This window comes from Saccoglossus kowalevskii, chromosome 1 (genome assembly GCF_978046115.1).
Source record: "Saccoglossus kowalevskii chromosome 1, keSacKowa6.1, whole genome shotgun sequence".
Classification (NCBI taxonomy): domain Eukaryota; kingdom Metazoa; phylum Hemichordata; class Enteropneusta; family Harrimaniidae; genus Saccoglossus; species Saccoglossus kowalevskii.
The window spans coordinates 20,241,632-20,263,239 of NC_140641.1; the positions used below are offsets into that span (position 1 = coordinate 20,241,632).

Sequence of the window (21,608 nt, forward strand, 5' to 3'; positions counted from 1 at the left end):
AGCAGCTAGGAAAGTTTGAAATGTTACCCTTATTGCAATTGTAGAATGTTTTTATTTTTTATTTTATCAGATGAAAAATAAACAATGAGATTTATTAGCTTTACCATATGTATTTTCAACACAATGGACTGTTAATAGACTTTGGCTCTGTAGACACAATTTAAAAATATTGCTATTATTTGTTTAGCATTTTCAAAATTTTGGATTGGAGCACTCTCAGTGCCCAGTGTGAGAGATTATTTTGTTTTTATGAATCTCATTTTTTTTGGCAAGATGTATTCTGGATAGTTTACCAATACTGGGGATTCAAGAATGTTATGTGGCTGAGTATTCTTATTAAGTGAAGAGTATATTGTAGGATTGCCAAGTTAGTGTTCCATGTTAGTTGGGTCATATTCATGAGCCTCTGTAGTAGGAGACATGTTCACTAGATTTAAAGATGCATTATGGATGAAAATATGTATATTTTTAATATTGTTTAATATTATTTAATACTGTAGATTAAATTAACAAAGAAATAATGTTTTTTTTTTAAAATACTATAGAGTAAACTATATTTAGAATGAAAAATGTAATTTGTATACTAGTAATCACTGTAATGTATGGTAATATATGTATGCATTCAGTCTATTATTTGTTTCTTCATGCCTGGTGGACTGATGACGACAAAAATATTTGGAATTTAGGGATTAAAAAGTGTGGACCTTTTCAAAGAACTACAAATTCTTGTATATTTGTTTACAAAGTATTAGAAAATTTCTGTTACAAAATTAAAAGTTGATTTGCTGTATCAGCATTATATAGAAAGTTAATAGCATTCTTATATATCCCTGGTAAATATAAAAGACAATTATATATATATTTTTTTGGTATTCCTTTAGAAAATACATTTCTTAGAATAAGATTCTGTGATCCACATTAATTTTGCAGGTTTTGTGGTCAGAAAAAAAAAATGCTATCGCTGTATCAGTGAGTATTTCATTGCGATCCTTAAGACCAAAGTTTTATTTTAAGACCAAAGTTGTGTTGTTCAAAGTGGATGTGCAGGCATTTTCTAGTGAGAACACATTCTCACCTTCTTTACAAATAGGTGTGTACCCCCCACATGGTTTCATTACTTCAAGTTTTAAAAAAACGCATATATTTTTTCTAATCCAACGTATTTACATTTCCTTCCATAGAGTCCCATGTATTATTTACACATACAGTAATTTTACATTTATCTAGAAAAAATTAGGTGCAGACCCAATTTTTTTTTCACATGTGACCTTGCAAAGCAATAAGCAAAGTATTCAAAAAATATAAAAAAAATCCAAAGACAAACAAATTCAAATAAATAATTAATTTTGAATTGAAGTTTTCCATATATCAAAGCGAAAAATTCATCTAATGTAATTGTTGTCTTATTTATCTTCTCCCTGGAAAAAGGATTTGTTTTGAACAAGATTTTTTAATAGTGTGAATTATGACAATGGTAATTCTTTGCAATATTGACCATGTATTGAACCCCGACCGAGGTGTCGATGTTCATTTGTTTGGGAAACAGTGCCGTGTGCAAAAAGCAATGCCGCGATGACGTCACACCTAAAGCCAACAGCACAAAAGGTAAGAAACAGGTCAAATTTTCTCCACCCGATTTCTTCGCATTGATCAATGTATTTACAGGAAATAACCGATCGTATAATTTCATTAAATCTTTCGGTTTCTGTATGCAGCAAAATTTGCTGAAATTTGGCGCAACCAGCCCACAAGTTTTCACTTCTTCGGCGAGAGCTCCCAGAATGCTTGTACGTTTTGCGGCCCGATAACCTGCATATTAATTGATTTGTGTTGAGAGCATGTTTTGTTGATATTGTATTCATGTTGCCCACTCAACTGTACGTTCTTGTCCCGTTGCATGGCGGTCCAGGTTGGTTTCCCAGCGTTCCATCACCCATCTTCCTCTTTGCAAATCGTTCAATGATTGTTGGCGGACTTGCCGCTACTGTAAAAGTGCCGTTGTTTGAGAGCTTTATGTTGGATATTATCTGGAATTTTTCTTGTATGAGGGTCGCAAATGAGGTTGAAACTCATTTGATTCGCTCGTGGTGACTGGCATGGCTTCTCAGATGGCGAATTCATTGACAATTTTCCCCGGCATTTTCGCTCTGTCTTTGCCATTTATTTTGTATTGAATCTAATTTGCTGCTGCCGTAGAAATAAGTTTGATTAATACAATGACACGTTACTGTCCTATATTTTTCAATAATGTGTGTAGTCTGTGTTAATTTGCTCCTATAATCGACTAACTCAAACTGAGCAACATATTCGTTAAAGCTTTCCATACAGACGGAGAACGGGGGGGGGGGGGGGGTCAATCGAGACTGCAATTCACACGTTTTAGTACACGTTTGCATTTATCGACACATATTTGGATATAAAAGGAAATTGGGCTGGACATCAGATAAATTTCGCCACTTTTACACCTTCAAAAAAACTAACACATATCTGAAAATGTTCTCAAAAAATGTCAATATGTTAAATTGCCAAGCTCCCTTCACATGTTGGATATGAAGTGGAATTAAAATACTAGTAATAGAATTCATTAACATTAGAATCAAAGCAATTGACTCGAAATGTTTTTAACTGGTGTTTTGTTTTATTGAAGTGGCTACAGTCATTGTGAGTTTGAATTTCATGTAAATGTACAATGTATTTTACACTCAAATACATTGCTATGGGTCCCATATTAAACACGTAAGCAACTGTATCGCTTTACTGTCTCCGTCATATTGTTCCAAACACCAAAACGGTAACATTACCAGCTAACTTGCTGACTGGTTTGTTATGTGCATCTGAAGATTGTTTTATGTTTAGACTAAATTAGTTCAAACCTCTTCTGGAGAGGGTGTGTTCCGCTAAATGCACTCGTTCATGAGCCTTATGCACCAGAAAAACCATCATCTGTGTTCTGACATTTCATACTCTGTCAGTATACACATTTTGTTTGGATAACTTGCCATGTATTATATAGAAATATATATGACTAAATGAAATAAATTGAAAGGCAATTGCATCGTGATCTGTTTATATTAAACATGTTTGAATTCTCCTCTTGAAGTTGGTAACGTAATGATCTCCAGGTGTGCATTGCAAACCAGTCAGCAACTTAGCTGGCAATCTTGGTGTTAGGAACAATATGGTGGTGACAGAAAGTGCTCATCAAATATGTGTCAAATTAAACGCGACTTGAACAACCTGTAGTATGGAAGTCATTGTAGTTGCATTAACAGGTATCTCTTGCACTGAAACTGAACCACTGTGTACTGTTCATTGTAAAGTTAATGACTTATAGCTACATAAACTACATAAGGCATATGTAATTGCATAACACACTAGGGAAATGATCCGTCTAGATTTGTATTTTGTATTATTTTGAATTTCATATTGTGTCTATGGTCAAAATAATTTGTATTTCAATGAAGCAGCCAACATTGAATACTGTCAACAAAAAAGCAGCTTATCTGTAGTATTGTAATATATAATGAACTGTTTTGTTAACAAACTCGCAATATTGAGGGTTCTAATGCAACAATTTTCGGTGGTGTGTATGCTTCTGTTCAGAGCCAATAGAACACATGGAAATGAAATTGCAACACAAACTGCAAGGAATGAAACTATTATACAGGGTACTCCCACGTATCCATAAATGTCAGTTAAAAATAAAAATTATACATGCACATATTCATAACCTTTTAAATGAAATCAAATGACCTTTTATTTAAAAAAAATCTTGTTCAATCTATCATGATCCTAAGTCTGTACATTCCATGTGTATGTATATTTGTGTACTTGTCTTCTCCAGATGTTGCCATGATTGGACTATGCTATAATATGCTATGCTATAATAAGCACTGCTAAAAATACAGAATTACATATTTTGTATATTATTAAAGCGTGGTGGTCGTCCCGCAGCGCGTGTTCAAATTTCATGTAAATAAACAATGTATTTTACACGCGTTGTATACGTCGCTATGAGTCCCATATCGAACAGGACGCGGCGTGACGACTGTCACCCTTTAAACATTCATTTCTAATGTAGTGATCAATAGTTAATGAAATAAAATGGCCGAGTGTAATCAATGAATTGATTACAAATGTATAATAATATGCACTGAAAACGACCTGATTCATTTATTTATTTATTAACACACAACATCCCCCGGAGGGGATGAAAAGGGTTACAAATCAGATATTAGTAAAAGAAAAATAACCACATAAAGAGTAAGGGAACAAAAAGGCATAAAAAAAAAAGATAAGTTGAATACAAGGAATGTATTACTGGCTTAGTTTATGTAGGTGCTGCTGTCTTGTATTAAAACAGTTTTTTAAATATTGCGCTAAAGGAATAGACATTTTCTCGTCACTTAGTAATGATATGAATTTATTTTCATTACTAAATTTGTCAAAATTTGGTATACGTTTATTAGCTACAATGTAAAGTTTTAATCTTATTTCGTTGTAATGAGGACAATTTATGACAAAATGTTGTTCATCTTCAACATGGTCATTGTCGCACATATTGCAGACTCTGTCTTTAAAATCCAAACCTATATGCCGGCCTGTTTCAATTTTCAGACAGTGGTTGCCAAGTCTAAATTTTGTTAAGGATTTGCGAAGTTCACTGTTTTTCATAATTGTTAAGTAGTTTTCTTGTTCTATTTTGGTTTTAAAAAGTTTGTAGGTTCTTAGTTTATTTTTAGAATTTGATTTGTTCCTATTGTCATTATTTATTTCATTTTTCCACTCAGTTGTAAACTCTTCTTTTAATTTCTCATCAATTGTTTTTAATTTTGATAATGAGATAATATTTGTTTCATTTAAAAGATAAGAATGGTTAATATTATTTAATATCAGATCAAGTTTTTTAAACCATTTACTTTTAATAATTTTATTGACATAGTATGCTTCTTGAAGTAGAGTATTTGTGGAATTTGCAATACGATTGGCATATTTTATCATTTGTTTCTTAATAAAAGAGTCAAGAGGTAATTTTCCCAATTCACTATATATTGCCATGATTGGTGTATTTTTTGAGATACCAAGAATGTACCGATAGTATGTAAGCTGAACATCCTCTACAATTGATTTTGTAGAGCTTTCTTCTCCCCAAATGTCACTCCCATACACAATAACTGGTCTGATAAGTTTATCAAATAGTGACAGTAGTATGGACATGTCCAGATTACCAGATCCAATTTTGGTCTTTAATGAGAATAAGGCTTTTATTCCTTTTCTTTTTAGGTTTTTCATTGCATCTTTAAATTTACCATTTGGACTCATAGTTAAGCCAAGATAATTGAAATCTTTAACTATATTGATTTCTTTTCCTTCATAAAAGAATATTTCCTTGTTAAGGAGTCTGTTACACTTATTGAATATCATTATTTTTGTTTTATCTGTGTTGACAGACAACTGCCATTTTGATGTGTAGGCTGATAGTTTATCCAAACAGTTTTGTAATCCCCTTTTGGATTTTGAAAGAATCACAATATCATCTGCATAAAGAAGGCAATTAATGGGTGTGTTGTGTAACAGTGTAGGGTCACAATGATCATTATCAAAAATATCAGGCAGGTCATTAATAAATAAATTAAACAGACTTGGGCTAAGGTTGCATTCTTGTTTTACTCCGATATTTGAACAAAATGATTCTGTTAAACCATTTCTTGTTTTTACCTTATATTTCACATCACCATACATATCTTTTATAATCATTAGTGTTTGAGGGATTCTGTCCCAAAAAATTTAACCCTGTAAAAAGATGCACCATTTATTATAGTACAGTGTACTCACAAATTCATGTGTAAAAGTGTGACTTATTGCTACTGGTACAAGTCAATAATCTTGTTGATTGTGTAGTCATTTATCATTCAGAATATAGTAAATCTCTCAAAAACAGATGGACGATTACCTATTTTCCTTTCTTTCATTGATTTACATAATAGAAACACCTGGCATCTAGAGGATGTAATTTATTATAAAACGTATTACAAGAGTTTTGTAATTCGACTATTCACATGATATAGGGAACATATAAAGCATGTTTGACAGTACAGGTACTTTGAATTGTTGCAAATGTGGTTTGGAAATTTTGAAATAATTATACAGGTGATTAATTTATTTAATTTATTACCAAATGTGTAAATTATTATCTAATTGGTGTGTGTGAATTAGCTGCAAAACTAAGAAGCCTTTTTTTTTGAATAATAAGTTTTAAAATAATAAAATTTCATATTGTTTTCAGTGATATTTTCCTGATTTGTTATCACCATGGATGGGACTGGAGATGCTTCTACTAAATCACTGGATACAGCTGGAATGAGTTCAAATGAACAGGAGGTGATAGGCATGCTTCTAGCGCAGTCTAACTCAGATATGCATAACGTAAGTCTCTATGACATTTATACACCTATAGCATAAACACACCAAATATAGCCCCAATACCTTTCAATCATCCAAACATGGTCTCAACAACCTTTTCGTCAATCAAACATTTAATATTCTCCTAAGATTCAATAAGCAGATGGAGAAACTGATGGCTTTGGTCTATATGAATCACACTCAACACATGGGAACTCTTGGTGTAAAGCCATATTGTCATACTGGGGTATTAACTGCATATGTGTGCTTAGTCCCACCCAACCACGAACTGAATTATTTAGTAGTTATTGCGACCAGAGGGGGGGTGTCAATCATCGATCAGACATCAACTGAGCCATGTTCATAATTTGCTACAATAATGCGCTTGAATGAACCGTAAATGTGTGCAATGCAGGTGAAAACCTCGCTGGAAACAAAGAAACAATAATGAAACAGAAGAACATACATAGTTCTGATGACAATGTCCCTTTAATCCCAAAATCACAAGTTTTCTGTTGTCTTAATCTCCCGGTTAGATCACTCATTGATGTTGAACTCTCAGACTATGAAATTTTACTTAGTACAACTCTCATTCCCATTGCAGCCTACTGAATCTGAAGGACAGCATGTGGCCGTTTCCATAGCTACTGGTTTGTCAAATACAGATGGTAAACTACAGGTTGTTGAAAGTCAGAGCTTACAAGCAGTGACATTGCCTGATGGTACAACAGCTTATATTCAACATAAAGGTGAGTGTGATACATCAAGATTGGACATGTGATGTTGGCATCTATTCTTTGCTCATTGAATATTTATTGTACAACTTCAGATACTAAAAATAGTTCTTGGGATGGTAATTCTTGATATTGTCCTCAAGTTTTACCATCCCAATCCCCATCCCAATCAGCAATATTATAAGTAGTTTATATAAATTACCATTGTCTGCTGATAAGCCATATTCTGTGTTAAGCGAGATCATACGAAATCTTGTGTGACCTAAATCACGCACTTAGCAACCGGGCGACAAAGGTCAAGCTTTTCATTCACAACGGTGGCAACCATTATTTCGGAATGTTCCTTCTCTATTAGAAACCATGAGTTGTACGTTGGTTTGTTGAGGTACGTTTTGTCCTTCTGGGTCGGCTTCACCTGAGCTTTAAAAGCCCCTAGCATGCTGCTAGAAATACGCGAATATTGTAAATCTAAGACGTGTCCGTCAAAACAAAGTTTGTAGTCTTCAAATGATTTGTATGCTCGGAGCTTCTTCCGGTCATAGTCAGACCTATGGCACATAAGATAATTAAAAACATCACTCAAACCAAAGTCAGGAACGTCTGAAAAGTCAGTACTGTACCGGGGAGGGTAAGAGGGTCTGTAAAATCACATCCTAGCTGTTTTAGTCGGTCACTGACGTCCCTCTTTGGATCGCGTCTTGTCATATCCGGGTCTTCGTCTAGCCCTAAACTGTGGACTGCTTTTGCCAGCGAAACTAAAATATTCTTTCTATAATTTGCAGTGGACACGCCAAATTTGCGAAGAAAGTCTTTTAGCTTCGGGACTGTGAGCTTTTCAAAAGCATCCAGTTCTAAATGTTGCCGAGTCGCGTGTGTGGTTTACATGTCACGACGCCATTTTGTTCTAAAGCTTGACCTGCCAGCAACCGTTGCTATGGCGTAATCTCACTCTCGCGTGATCCCGCAGTTGGCGGAATATTCATTATTGTGATGTCCTGCATGTATTGACCAATCAAACTATTTATTTCTGGTCACATGTCTATGTATTGTCCAATCAAACTATTTCTGATCACATGTCTATGTATTGTCCAATCAAAATATTCATTTCTGATCACTTGTCTATGTATTGTCCAATCAAAATATTCATTTCTGATCACTTGTCTATGTATTGACCAATCATAATATTCATTTCTGATCACATGTCTATGTATCGACCAATAAAAATATTCATTTCTGATCACATGTCTATGTATTTGACCAATCAAAATATTTATTTCTGATCACTTGTCTATGTATTGACCAATCATAATATTCATTTCTGATCACTTGTCTATGTATTGTCCAATCAAAATATTCATTTCTGATCACTTGTCTATGTATTGACCAATCATAATATTCATTTCTGATCACTTGTCTATGTATCGACCAATCAAAATATTTATTTCTGATCACTTGTCTATGTATTGACCAATAAAAATATTCATTTCTGATCACTTGTCTATGTATCGACCAATCAAAATATTTATTTCTGATCACTTGTCTATGTATTGACCAATCATAATATTCATTTCTGATCACTTGTCTATGTATTGTCCAATCAAAATATTCATTTCTGATCACTTGTCTATGTATTGACCAATCATAATATTCATTTCTGATCACATGTCTATGTATCGACCAATCAAAATATTTATTTCTGATCACATGTCTATGTATTTGACCAATCAAAATATTTATTTCTGATCACTTGTCTATGTATCGACCAATCAAAATATTCATTTCTGATCACTTGTCTATGTATTGTCCAATCAAACTATTTCTGATCACATGTCTATGTATTGTCCAATCAAAATATTTATTTCTGATCACATGTCTATGTATCCATCAAAATATTTATTTCTTATCACATGGTTATGTATTGTCCAATCAAAATATTTATTTCTGATCACATGGTTATGTATTGTCCAATCAAAATATTTATTTCTGATCACATGTCTATGTATTGACCAATCAAAATATTTATACAAGTTTTTACGTGTATCTGACTGTTAGAATATTTATCATTAACTATCTTGTTGCTATGCCTACTTGTTTGACAGGAAAGTGTACATTATTACTGTCTTACTTAAACATTAAATTGTGTTTTAATTCAGATGGCAGTCTTGTAGAAGGACAGGCTGTTCAGTTAGAAGATGGTAGTACAGCTTACATTCAACATATCACAGAGAAAGGTAAGAGCTAGCTACCATATACTAGCTTTAGAGTGGTACATAGTAAATCACTGAAGTGACTGAATCATCCTAATATCGCTTCTGAGAATAATACATGTTTTTGTGTTCAGATTCATTGAAGTTTCTCTAGTTTGAATTTAACAAGGAAATTATGATACGCTAAATATACATTCATAGTAAAGGAAGTAATGAGTTGTCATATTCAAATTGAGCACTTTTAACATGCAAATAAGCTGCCATAAAGAAAACACTCCAAATTGAATCTGTGAAATCAGTTTATATCTTAGAAACATTTGAAGTGTATAAGATGAAGTATAATGATTACTCTGTTCTCAATGATAGATGGCGATACAGGTTTTGAAGAAGGACAGACGGTTCAACTAGAAGATGGCACTACTGCTTATATACAAAGGGCTACACGAGGTAACATGATTATTTTATGAATACTGTATTCAGTAGAAGTGCAGCTCCAGTTCAGGCACATGGCTGTTTTGATGGTGTTCGCAAACCACACATTTCCATACAATAAGTTTACATGCCATTTATATATAGTCAAACCTATCCTCGGGGGCGGAGCTACGTCACGGACGTTCTACATTGCTAAGACGCGCACCACTGTACCACGTATTTCTATGAGCTCTGTGCGCGCTGCTGTGGAACGCCGGTGGAGCCGGTGAAAACTCGAGAAAACAACACAAACTCAACTTTGAAGTAATCCTGAACAACCAAATTCATATATGTTACACACGTAGGGCTAATCTTGTTAGTCCCCGTTTGGACGAAGTCCGAAAACGGGGACTTATAATTCGGTCTCCGTCCGTCCGTGTGTCCGTGCATCCGTGCGTCCGTCCGGAGTCATATCTCAGAATCCCTTGGACCGATTCTGTTCATTCTTTGCATGTGCCTAGTACTTTATGTGGGACATATGCACATGCAGTGGTTTAGCGATTCGATTCAAAATGGCCGACTGGCAGCCATCTTGTTTTTTGAAAATGTTGTATTTTGGACATGCTTTGTCAGTTTTCATTCAAACTTGGTACATAGATTATACATGTTAGGATACATGTCCATGATGATTTATTTCACAATTGGATCAAAGATGGCCGACTGGCAGCCATCTTGTTTTTTGAAAATGTCGTATTTTGGACATGCTTTGTCAGTTTTCATTCAAATTTTGTACATAGATCATACATGTTATGATACATGTCCCCGACCGTCTGTGAGTTCCTGAGTTTGTCTGTTCGACCGTCTGTGTGTCCGTCTGTCCGTGTGTCAATCTATCCAACGTCATATTTCAGAATCCTGTGGACCGATTCCGTTCATTCTTTGCATGTGTCTAGTACCTTATGTGGGACATATGCACATGCAGTGGTTTAGCGATTCAATTCAAAATGGCCGACTGGCAGCCATCTTGTTTTTTGAAAATGTTGTATTTTGGACATGCTTTGTCAGTTGTCATTCAAACTTGGTACATAGATTATACATGTTAGGATACATGTCCATGACGATTTATTTTGCAATTGGATCAAAGATGGTCGACTGGCAGGCATCTTGTTTTTGTTTTTTATGCAATATCTTGGACGGGCTCTGTCAGTTTTCATTCAAATTTGGCACATACATGTACTTTATACATGTTAGGATGCATGTCCATGACAATTCGTTTCAAAATCTGGTCAACGATGGCCGATAGACAGCCATCTGACTTTTTGGCCTTACTACTATATTTCCACAATTTATGTACCATTTTCATTCGTATTTGGCACATACATCATACATATCAGTGTGTTTCATAATCAGATCAAAGATGGCTGAATAAAGACTGTTTTTTTTTTGGCCATATTACTATGACACGAAACACGTGTTTTGATGTAAATAAACAATCTGTTGTATACGCCACTTGGAACTCAAGTTTCAAGGACATGCTCGCGACAACCCCTCCGCTTTAATATGACGAGCACAAAGAGAACTTAACGGGGACTGTGTCATTTTCAATGACTTGTTTAATACACTGTTCAGGGGACTCTCAACAACCATCGCAAAGTATCGTTTTCTGCAAGTTTTTGGTCTTTGTTTTCACTGCGAGGGTTGCCAGGCGGTAGAAAATGCCCGGATGTCCGCCCCCGAGAATAGTGACAATCTTTGTATGGGCAGTGAGAATTCAATTTACATGTAAAGTGATCAAATATAAAGGCCACTTGAACATTTTCACCAGTGACACACCACCCCTTTGATAATAGTTTGATAAAATGAACCTCTGAATACAGTGTTTTATACTAGTCACTACAGTGATATTTTCAATTTAAGCAAGACAAAAATGCATTTATTTATTCTCCATCTTTAAATATCTGTTAACAAATTACCCCTTTTGATATTAAAAATTGTAGACTTATTTTTTTTCATTAATTAATTAATTAATTAATTAACTTCCATATAAAGACCACCAGCCTATAAAAACTGTCTGAACTTACTCAACGATATACACTTGATTCCAGCTGATGGTCAGACAATCCAGGCTGTACAGTTAGAAGATGGTACAACTGCTTACATCCAGACCCATTCTGCGGGAGAAGGATTTGAACATTCACAACAAGGTGAGAGCAGCTATTTCAAAAATGAATCTTAAGTTGTAACAATATCCTGAATAGTGTACAGTGTTCTGCCTAGAAAAATTACAAACAGTATCTACCTTTCTTCATAACAATTTAATAAGTTAATGAGTTATATTGTGTTCATTTTTATGCTGAATTTTATGCTGTTCTATTGCTTATCCCAAATTTAACAGTTGGGAACCTCTACTCTATAATGTCTAGGGGAAAACTTTGGTGTATAGTTCACAGGCACAGCAATTGTAACTGAATGTATGTTCACTATAAAATTGGAATGTTCTCACTCCAGACTATGGTAGGGAGCTCTGTTATTGTGAACAAATCCTGGCTCATCACCCTGGGGGCACATGGTTAACATTCATACATTTATAACATTCATAACATTCATACATTTATAACATTCATAACATTTATAACATTTATACATGTATATATATAAGGTCATTATAATATGATTGATTTTTACCATAGATAACAATTTGTGAGTTCACGTGATAAATTTAAGTACTGTAGAGCACATTGAAATACCCACATGCCGTTTTTTTGGAAACTTTGATACAGTAAAGAGTTAGAAGAACCTCAGTGCCAAATAGAGACTTTTTTTACTTGAATAGCTACCAGCACATCTTGAATTAGCTGAATGTTACCTGGTTTATTGAGTATAGTTACTGAATTGTTGTTTCTTCATTTTTCAGATGGTACCAATGTTGAGAATACTGATGATTCAGTTGACCCTAATTCTATCAATGCATTAGAGCAATATGCTGCACATGTGAGTAATTATCACTTAGATTCAACTTTTATTATTATGTCCCTTATGAGGATAGGGTCACATTCAGTCAAACTGTTTTTAGTCTATTCAATTTGTTCTAAAAATCATCAAAATCAAGCATTTCTCAGCTGTTTACATATGGATTTTGTTCAAACTTGGTATATATTTTGAACATTATAGGACCTTGCACATCATTTTGTTTTCAGATAAGGTTTAAAATGGCCAACTGGCGGCCATTTTGTTTTAATAAATATGCTTCTAGTGCTATATCTCTGACTTGCTGGGTCTGATTATGTTCCAATTTTGAATATTCATTATACATCATGCCATAGATATACAGATATATTAGTTTGACGATCCTATTAAAAATGGCCGAATGGTGGCCATTTTTGTGCAAGAAAATCATTAAATATAAAGCATTTCTCAGCTGTTTACAGATGGATTTTGTTCAAACTTGGTATATACATTGGAAATTATAGGACCTTGATGCACATCATTTTGTTTTTCAGATAAGATTCAAAATGGCAGACTGGCGGCCATTTTGTTTTAATGAATGTGGTTCTAGTGCCATATGTCTGACTTTCTGTGACTGATTATGTTCAAATTTTAAATAATTTAGAACTGTGTTATGGTCTATGATACCATATTTGTTTTATTAGAAACAAATTCCCAATAAAGGCACATATAAATATGGAAAACTAATTGTATACTGAATCATTAAAATATTATGTATTTTGACCCATACAAATACCTCGGTAAGGATGATTCACATACACTGTAGCCTCGTTATAACGAACTCTTTGGGAGGCATGCAATTAGTTTGTTATAGTGAAATGTTCACTATAATGAAGCACATAATACATTGGGTTTGTTGTGAGCGGGGGACATGTTATGTGTTCATTATATCAGGAAATTCATTATAAAGGTGTTCATTATATTGAGGTTACAGTGTACTTAGATTGTTTTCAGCTTTATTTTTGACAACAATGCATACTGTCTCAATTATTTGTAGGCTACCAGTGAGCATGGTACAGATCAAAGTGGGCTGGCACTACTTGCTAATTTAGATGAGAAAAAGACAATGGTTCCTCCTCTTGCAGTAAAAACAGTTAAGATATTGCTTTTTTCTTTGTTTCATTCTCATTTGCTTGGTAGTTTTGAGTCCCAATAATATTGAGACAGGCACTTAGTTGCTGGAAAGACAGTTTGCAATGACATCATGGTAACGGTCTGTCTGATTTCACACCACTTTGCTGCTGAGGAACACTCAGGCTTGATGAACTGATAATTTGTGCTCCATTTTTGCAGAAGATATTGCTAGTCATGTAATCCATGTTACTATGTCATATCTCTCCCAATTCAAAAAACAAAAACAAAAACACCATTCACATTGTATTCATATATTGAATGACGGATGTATAGATAAAATGAATAATTGACATAATTAATCATTGTCAAGTTTTACATTTATTAAATCATGGTCTAAATTGACCTGGTCTGGGGTAATGAAGTATTGCATTGTGTTGCTAAACATTATTAATAATTATTATCATTTTACTTCACAGACTGTGATGGGTGGTCTTTCTGCAGGTAATCTGGGTAAAGTTGCAACATATGACATGACTAGTAAAGCATTTAGATGTGGGCATGATGGTTGCGGTAGAATGTACACAACAGCACACCATCTCAAGGTATTTTATATGTACACATTTATAACACATTCTGTTACGCTATTTTCTGCTGTGGAATATATATAGCTCCAGTTGATGTCATGATAGCGACGGATGTACTTTATCTCATCTTCTTGCAACATGCACAATGTTTCCTCCTTTGCTGTACATGATACAGATATGTATATGAAGGATTGTGACTGTAAACTGTTTTAATGCAGCCATGTACATTAAATACTAATTTATATTTGTTTAAATTTAGTATTTTCTTTATTAGTAGTACATGTGCTTCTGTAAATAACAGATATGCATGTTTATATGATTAAACCTACTGGGGTAGCCATGTTTTAGTGACGCAGTAAACAATACCGGTAAATGCAATTTTGGTTTATGTGTACTTAGGGATGCGCTTGCTAATAGAGCAAATACAGTTGATTCGATATTGGTCAATTTCTGAATGATTATGTCATATGGTTTGGAAAGCACCGGTTAATGGTACATGTGGCTTACCCAGTAGTATATTGGCGTAAAACTTGTCTTTCTCTCATAGGTTCACGAAAGAGCTCATACAGGTGACCGACCATATAAATGTGAACATCCAGGCTGTGGGAAAGCCTTTGCCACCGGCTATGGACTGAAGAGTCATACTAGAGTACATACTGGTGAAAAACCATACAAATGCCCCGAAGAAAGTTGTCAGAAATCATTTAAAACTTCAGGAGATTTGCAGAAGCATGTTAGAACTCACACAGGTGAGTCTTATTTCAAAAACTTTTGTTCCAAAATAACTGGATGACTCGCTGATTGAAGCCAATGGCAAGCTTGACTGGTGAACCATTAGAGTGCTAAATATTTTCCTATCCAAAATTTAGTGCAAATATTTTCAAATTTTGTGAAACTTTCACTAAACTTCATCCTTATGTCTATCTGTGAACCTTTCCATTGTTATCGTCGCCTTGGACTCAATTCCTGTAGCTTGTAGCTCTTCAAATCTTACAAAAGTTATTTCAATTATTTGTTGATTAACTGATATTGTATGATTCTGTTCATATTTTCAGGTGAGAGACCTTTTAAATGTCCATTTGAAGGATGTGATAGAGCCTTTACTACGTCAAATATACGAAAAGTACACATTAGAACACACACTGGTGAGCGACCATACATATGTCGGGAAGATGGTTGTGGTAGAGCATTTGCCAGCGCTACTAACTATAAAAATCACATGAGGATACATACAGGTGAGCGAATCGATATTGTTTGCTAATCTCTGAAATCCAATTTTATAAAGGATCCTTGTAATCATGGAGGTTCACACTTTTAATTTGAAAAATGTTATCTAACCATGTAACATCAAGTGAGATTTGTTTTGTCTGATTAATTTAATTATCAATATGATTGATACACACCACAAATGAGATGTACAAGCAATTTATTTCAAAAATGTTTATTTCAAACCATGCTGTATGTAATCTGCTCTCAGCTACGTCTTATGGTACAGACTGTTGTGAACATGTCTTATTTAGTAAAACCTCAGACTAATCTTATATTAAAAACGCTGTATCTATTCCATCTTACTCTATCAAGGTTTTTAATGCTAAATTAGTGTTATACAGGTATATATGGCGTGTAATTTACATGTATATGTGTACCATTCGCTGAAAAAAAAAGTTTATGGTATATTTCATCAGGTGAGAAGCCATACGTCTGCACTGTTGCCGGATGCGGCAAACGTTTCACCGAGTACTCTAGTTTATACAAGCATCATGTTGTACATACGCATTCCAAGCCTTACATATGTAACCACTGTGGTAAGACGTACAGACAGACATCAACACTAGCTATGCACAAACGAACTGCTCACGGCGACTCGGATGCAACCGAGGAAACGGAAGCACATTTGTTTGCACAGCAGCAAGGTAAGCATTCATTTTTTTGTATGTATAAATTCAACTAATTTTTTTTCCAGATACGGTAGCTTTCTGGCCATTCATATTACCCATATTTTCTTTATTAACAGTGCATGCACTTATGTAAATGATAAAAAAAAGTGTTTATAAAAATAAATAAATAAATAAATAGTAGAAACGGTTAAAATTATGACCTAAATCTACGATTGCTATATTTGCATTATTGTAACTGGGAGGATAAATAACATAGTGGCATATCAATGCAGCCAATCACAATGACTCACTCAAGTGACATATTCTGTACATCTTTTTTAAGCTGCAGTGGCCGGAGAAGCAGTTGTTGCAGCCGCAGCTGCAGCAGCCGCAGCTGCTGTGGGCATGCCTCCTATGAAAAGGCCCCGGATTCAGTATCACCTGAATGCGCAAGGTGAAGTGACACAAACACCGACAACTATAACAGAATCAGGTTCAGATGGCACCGAAACGCAAGATGTGATTACACCTGTACCGGTCGCTTTAGTATCTACTATGTCACAGGATGGTGTAGTCACAACTACGGATACAGAAGCAGCCATAGCTGCGATGCAGGCAGCTGTAGACAATGATCCAACACAAATCACTACCATACAGGTGAGAATCAATTATAACACTTAAAGGAAACATCAAGCCAAACAACATAATGACCCCTCAAGAAAAAGCTCCACAAATGTAGGAGAAGGCAATATTCAACTTTTCATCAGTATTATGTAGCCAGCCATCTTGATTCTCAAACAAAGGATTATGGGTAGAGTATGACATCATAGAATCTGTTGTCAAAAATTGAGAAAATCTTTTGAATCAAGATGGTGGAATACATAAATTGATGAAAAGTTGAAAATCTAGAGAATGAAAAGTGATATAAAAAACTGTTAATTGCATGTTCTTACATTTGTCGAGCTCTTTTATCTGTGAGTATTATGTTGTTAGACTTGACTTTCCCTTTAAAACATACTGACTGCAATAAATGTCTTATTATTTAATTTAATGGCAGAAAACACATAATTTAAGTCAGAAATTCATTTATTTAATTGACTTTTATTTCAGATCACAGATCACCAACAGTTGGAAGAGGCTGTGAATGCAGAATTACAACGGACGGATGGAACTGTGCAATCAGAGGGGGTTCAGATGACGGAAGAAAATCAAAATACTACTGAAGCCATGATATCTGCTTACAATGCATAAAATGTTGTTGTATATATATATTTTTTTTTACGACAATGAAATGTTTAAAAGGTTGCTACCGTTTATTCGGTGTTTATTTTCATTTACTGATTTCGGTTTCATGCTAGTACACCTGCAATAGAATGTAAATAAATTTGTTGGTAGAGTATGGGTCATTCAAAGGTGTAGAATATGGTAATTATTAAATTATACCTTTGTCTTTCTTTGAATACTATGCTCTAGCATGTTGTTAGACCGGGACTTGTGGTAGCTCATTTCAGCTGAACCTAGCCTTGTGGTAGCTCATTTCAGCTTAGTCCTAGGCCTTATGGTAGCTCATTTCAGCTGGGACCCGCGCCTTGTGGTAGCTCATTTCAGCTGAGTCCTAGGCCTTGTGGTAGCTCATTTCAGCTGGGACCCTGGCCTAGTGGTAACTAATTTGAGTTGTACCAAGCCCTGTGGTAGCTCATTTCAGGTGGACCTAGCCATGTGGTAGCTCATTTCAGGTGGACCTAGCCATGTGGTAGCACATTCAGCTGGACCTAGCCATGTGGTAGCTCATTTCAGCTGGGACCCGCGCCTTGTGGTAGCTCATTTCAGCTGGACCTAGCCATGTGGTAGCTCATTTCAGCTGAGTCCTGGCCCTGTGGTAGCTCATTTCAGCTGGACCTAGCCCTGTGGTAGCTCATTTCAGCTGAGTCCTAGGCCTTGTGGTAGCTCATTTCAGCTGGGTCCCGCGCCTTGTGGTAGCTAATTTCAGCTGAGTCCTAGCCCTGTGGTAGCTCATTTCAGCTGAGTCCTAGCCCTGTGGTAGCTCATTTCAGCTGAGTCCTAGCCCTGTGGTAGCTCATTTCAGCTGAGTCCTAGCCCTGTGGTAGCTCATTTCAGCTGAGTCCTAGCCATGTGGTAGCTCATTTCAGCTGGACCTAGCCCTGTGGTAGCTCATTTCAGCTGGACCTAGCCCTGTGGTAGCTCATTTCAGCTGGACCTAGCCCTGTGGTAGCTCATTTCAGCTGGGACCCTGGCCTAGTGGCAGCTCATTTAAGTTGGGACCCACGCCTTGTGGTAGCGCATTTCAGCTGGGATATTGAATACACAGCTGATTTCTAACATCTTGTATTTACTCTCGAGAAAAATAACATTTGCGTCAACCACTCCTTTTATTGGCCATGATTAATGATACAATATTTTTTCCATTCAGTTTATTATAAACTGAACAGTCCATTTGTGCCTGTCTTGTTCTGATTATTTAGCCATGAGACCATTCCTTGGAATTGTGTATTCTGTATAAATTATGCAGGTCATATATATAAATTCATACATCACCAACTCCATCTCAGTTATGTACAATTTCCTCCCTCTAAATGATGTACATGACTGACAAAAAATGTCAATATCCTCCCCTCCCATACAGTTTCATGAAATCTGCTTTTAATACTAGAAGTTGTAGGCAATCCATTCCTGATGAAAGATCTTTACATCCTGTGGTTTTTTTTATAAATATATAAAATATAAACAGGCCTTAGTGCCTTTCACTGTATTACATGATGTATTTGACTTGTAACCTTTTCACCACCAGACTTTCTTGTCCAAATTTTGCTGCAATTTTTTCCTAAATTCTTCAATATTTCTGGAAATAAACCCTGATTTTGGAGCCAACAGTTTTTGGAGTTTTTACTAAAACAATTTGGCTATTTATGTCCAAATCTTCTAAAGGAAAGTGTTGAATTTAAATGGGACTATTTTGTGAATTTGTGATGAAAAGAGGGAACTGGTGGTGAAAAGGCTAATTTTATAGTGTCTATGGCCTCAGGGAGAGACGATGAGAGAATGCATTTTATAATGTACTAAGCTGCACACGTTTGTCCTGCATATTAGGCCAAAAAAAAATTTTTTTGTTGCCCTCAGCGACCGACCGAAAAATATGAAATTTCAGGTCACGTTTTTTTTCCCCCCATATACCTCGGCTATTTATGATACCCTTTGTTTTCACAAGTTTAAAAAAAAAAAAAATCTGACCGGCCGACCCAATTTTTTAATTTTCCGGCTTGAGGGCAACATAAGTTGTTGTTTTTTTGGTCTTACAATGATATAGATATACATAACCAGGTTACTTTTTGTTCTAGAAGGTTAATTTGTAGATTGGTTTCACTGTAAATAATTAATTTTTGCCACTGGTAATTTTCAAGTTTTGATGATTTTAGTACAAAATTTCATGAAAGCTGCTGCGACCTAAACTCTGCAGAATCACAGTGATTCACTGTTAGAAAATTTTGTGAATTTTCGTGTTGGCTCAGGAAATTTTATTCCTTGCATATAATTAAGTGGTTTAAAGTATTCCGGTAAACAAGACTAAATTATAGTACCCTGGTAGATAATATTTGTTAATCGTTGTCTAAATCGTTAATCTAAGTAAGTAACATAAAGGTCATCTTCATAATAATAAACCTACAATTTTAGTTGCATACAATCCCCCTTCCTTTAATAAAACTTGTACTGCCATAATTTTGGTTATTTTTGCCAATTCAAAACTTCACCAAAGATAATACAGTATTACCCATAATGCATAGCCAACTAACTTTCATCACCGACTTAGGGAGTAATGCTTTTTTTTTTATTTATCTGACAAAATACATTCATTGACTCGTATTGTTGTAAATAATTTATTACAATGTAACTTGTTTTGCTCAGAATTCAGGATTTGTTTTTTTTTTGCAGCAAGTCTAGATATTTTCACTTCTGCTGTAACTATGGATTTATTCTGTGGCATGTTTTAAATACCATTAATTATTCTGCATTTTACATCATGCATAATTTGTAAGTACTATCAAATAAATAATGGTTTGGCAATTGCATTGTTGTGGATGTGTGAATTGTTATGACAATTGTTTGCATATGGGAAATCAACGGTGGTGTGGAGGTCTCTTCAATTTATGAATGAGAAAACTGTTCAACGCATAACTTACTCATCTGACCTATCGCCAATGCTCGACTAAGCGCTCCCCAACCCTAAATTTTGGGGGCATCTCTATTTTTAAATCGTGTTTAACTAAGCACCCATCCGCTGCAATATACTCCAGATTTGATTGTCCAGTTATAAAAACTGGTCATTGTTAAATATCTCCGAATATCAAATCTAATTTATATAATGCAGCACACATATCTTCTACAATATGTTGTGAATGCGTAGACCACGGTAACCGTATGTAAACTATGCTTCAATAATAACCTGTTAACTGTGAAAGGCGGTAAACACTTCAGCGTGCATTTCTTCCATAATATGTTGTGAATGCGTAGACCACGGTAACCGTATGTAAACTATGCTTCAATAATGACCTGTTAACTGTGAAATGCGGTAAATACTTCAGCGTGCATATCTTCTACAATATGTTGTGAATGCGTAGACCACGGTAACCGTATGTAAACTATGCTTCAATAATGACCTGTTAACTGTGAAATGCGGTAAATACTTCAGCGTGCATATCTTCTACAATATGTTGTGAATGCGTAGACCACGGTAACCGTATGTAAACTATGCTTCAATAATGACCTGTTAACTGTGAAATGCGGTAAATACTTCAGTGTACATATCTTCTACAATATGTTGTGAATGCGTAGACCACGGTAACCGTATGTAAACTATGCTTCAATAATGACCTGTTAACTGTGAAATGCGGTAAATACTTCATTTCATATTCAGTTTACCTTTCAAAGTTACTAATTATCAGTTCGCAATTAAAGAACTTGGATGCTAGAATTCAAATCTGAGGGTAAAATATAGATTAGAACATGAAAAATAATATTAATTGAGTATTGTGGTATATAGGTACTTTTCTGCCGTAGATGACAGCCATGGTTGAACTAAAATGTTATAGTGCAGGTAAGGGGGTGAATTAAGTTATTAATCCTGCTCATTGAATATAAATACAATGTGACAGTACATGTATGTAGTTTTAATACAAAACTCGTTCAGGTTCTGCAAGTTGAAAATTCAGCTTCTGCAAGTTGAAAATTCAGCTGGTCCCTTTAAAGAACTGGACCTACAAAAATTGGAAACAGTTGTTGAATTTAATACCAGTGCTG

At 35.0% G+C, this 21,608-nt stretch overlaps 1 protein-coding gene across 1 annotated transcript; it reads left to right on the top strand.

The window, feature by feature from the left end:
• Positions 1-1,832: 1,832 nt before the first annotated feature.
• Positions 1,833-20,380, top strand: LOC100373981 (uncharacterized). Its single transcript, XM_085499779.1, has 14 exons — positions 1,833-1,909; positions 6,287-6,426; positions 7,007-7,151; positions 9,290-9,367; positions 9,710-9,790; positions 11,860-11,958; positions 12,669-12,745; positions 13,758-13,853; positions 14,311-14,436; positions 14,966-15,167; positions 15,474-15,653; positions 16,104-16,331; positions 16,639-16,952; positions 17,406-20,380. The coding sequence occupies exons 2-14, from the start codon at positions 6,313-6,315 to the stop codon at positions 17,544-17,546; spliced, it is 1,881 nt and encodes a 626-aa protein (XP_085355905.1). The 5' UTR covers positions 1,833-1,909; positions 6,287-6,312; the 3' UTR covers positions 17,547-20,380.
• Positions 20,381-21,608: the final 1,228 nt, after the last annotated feature.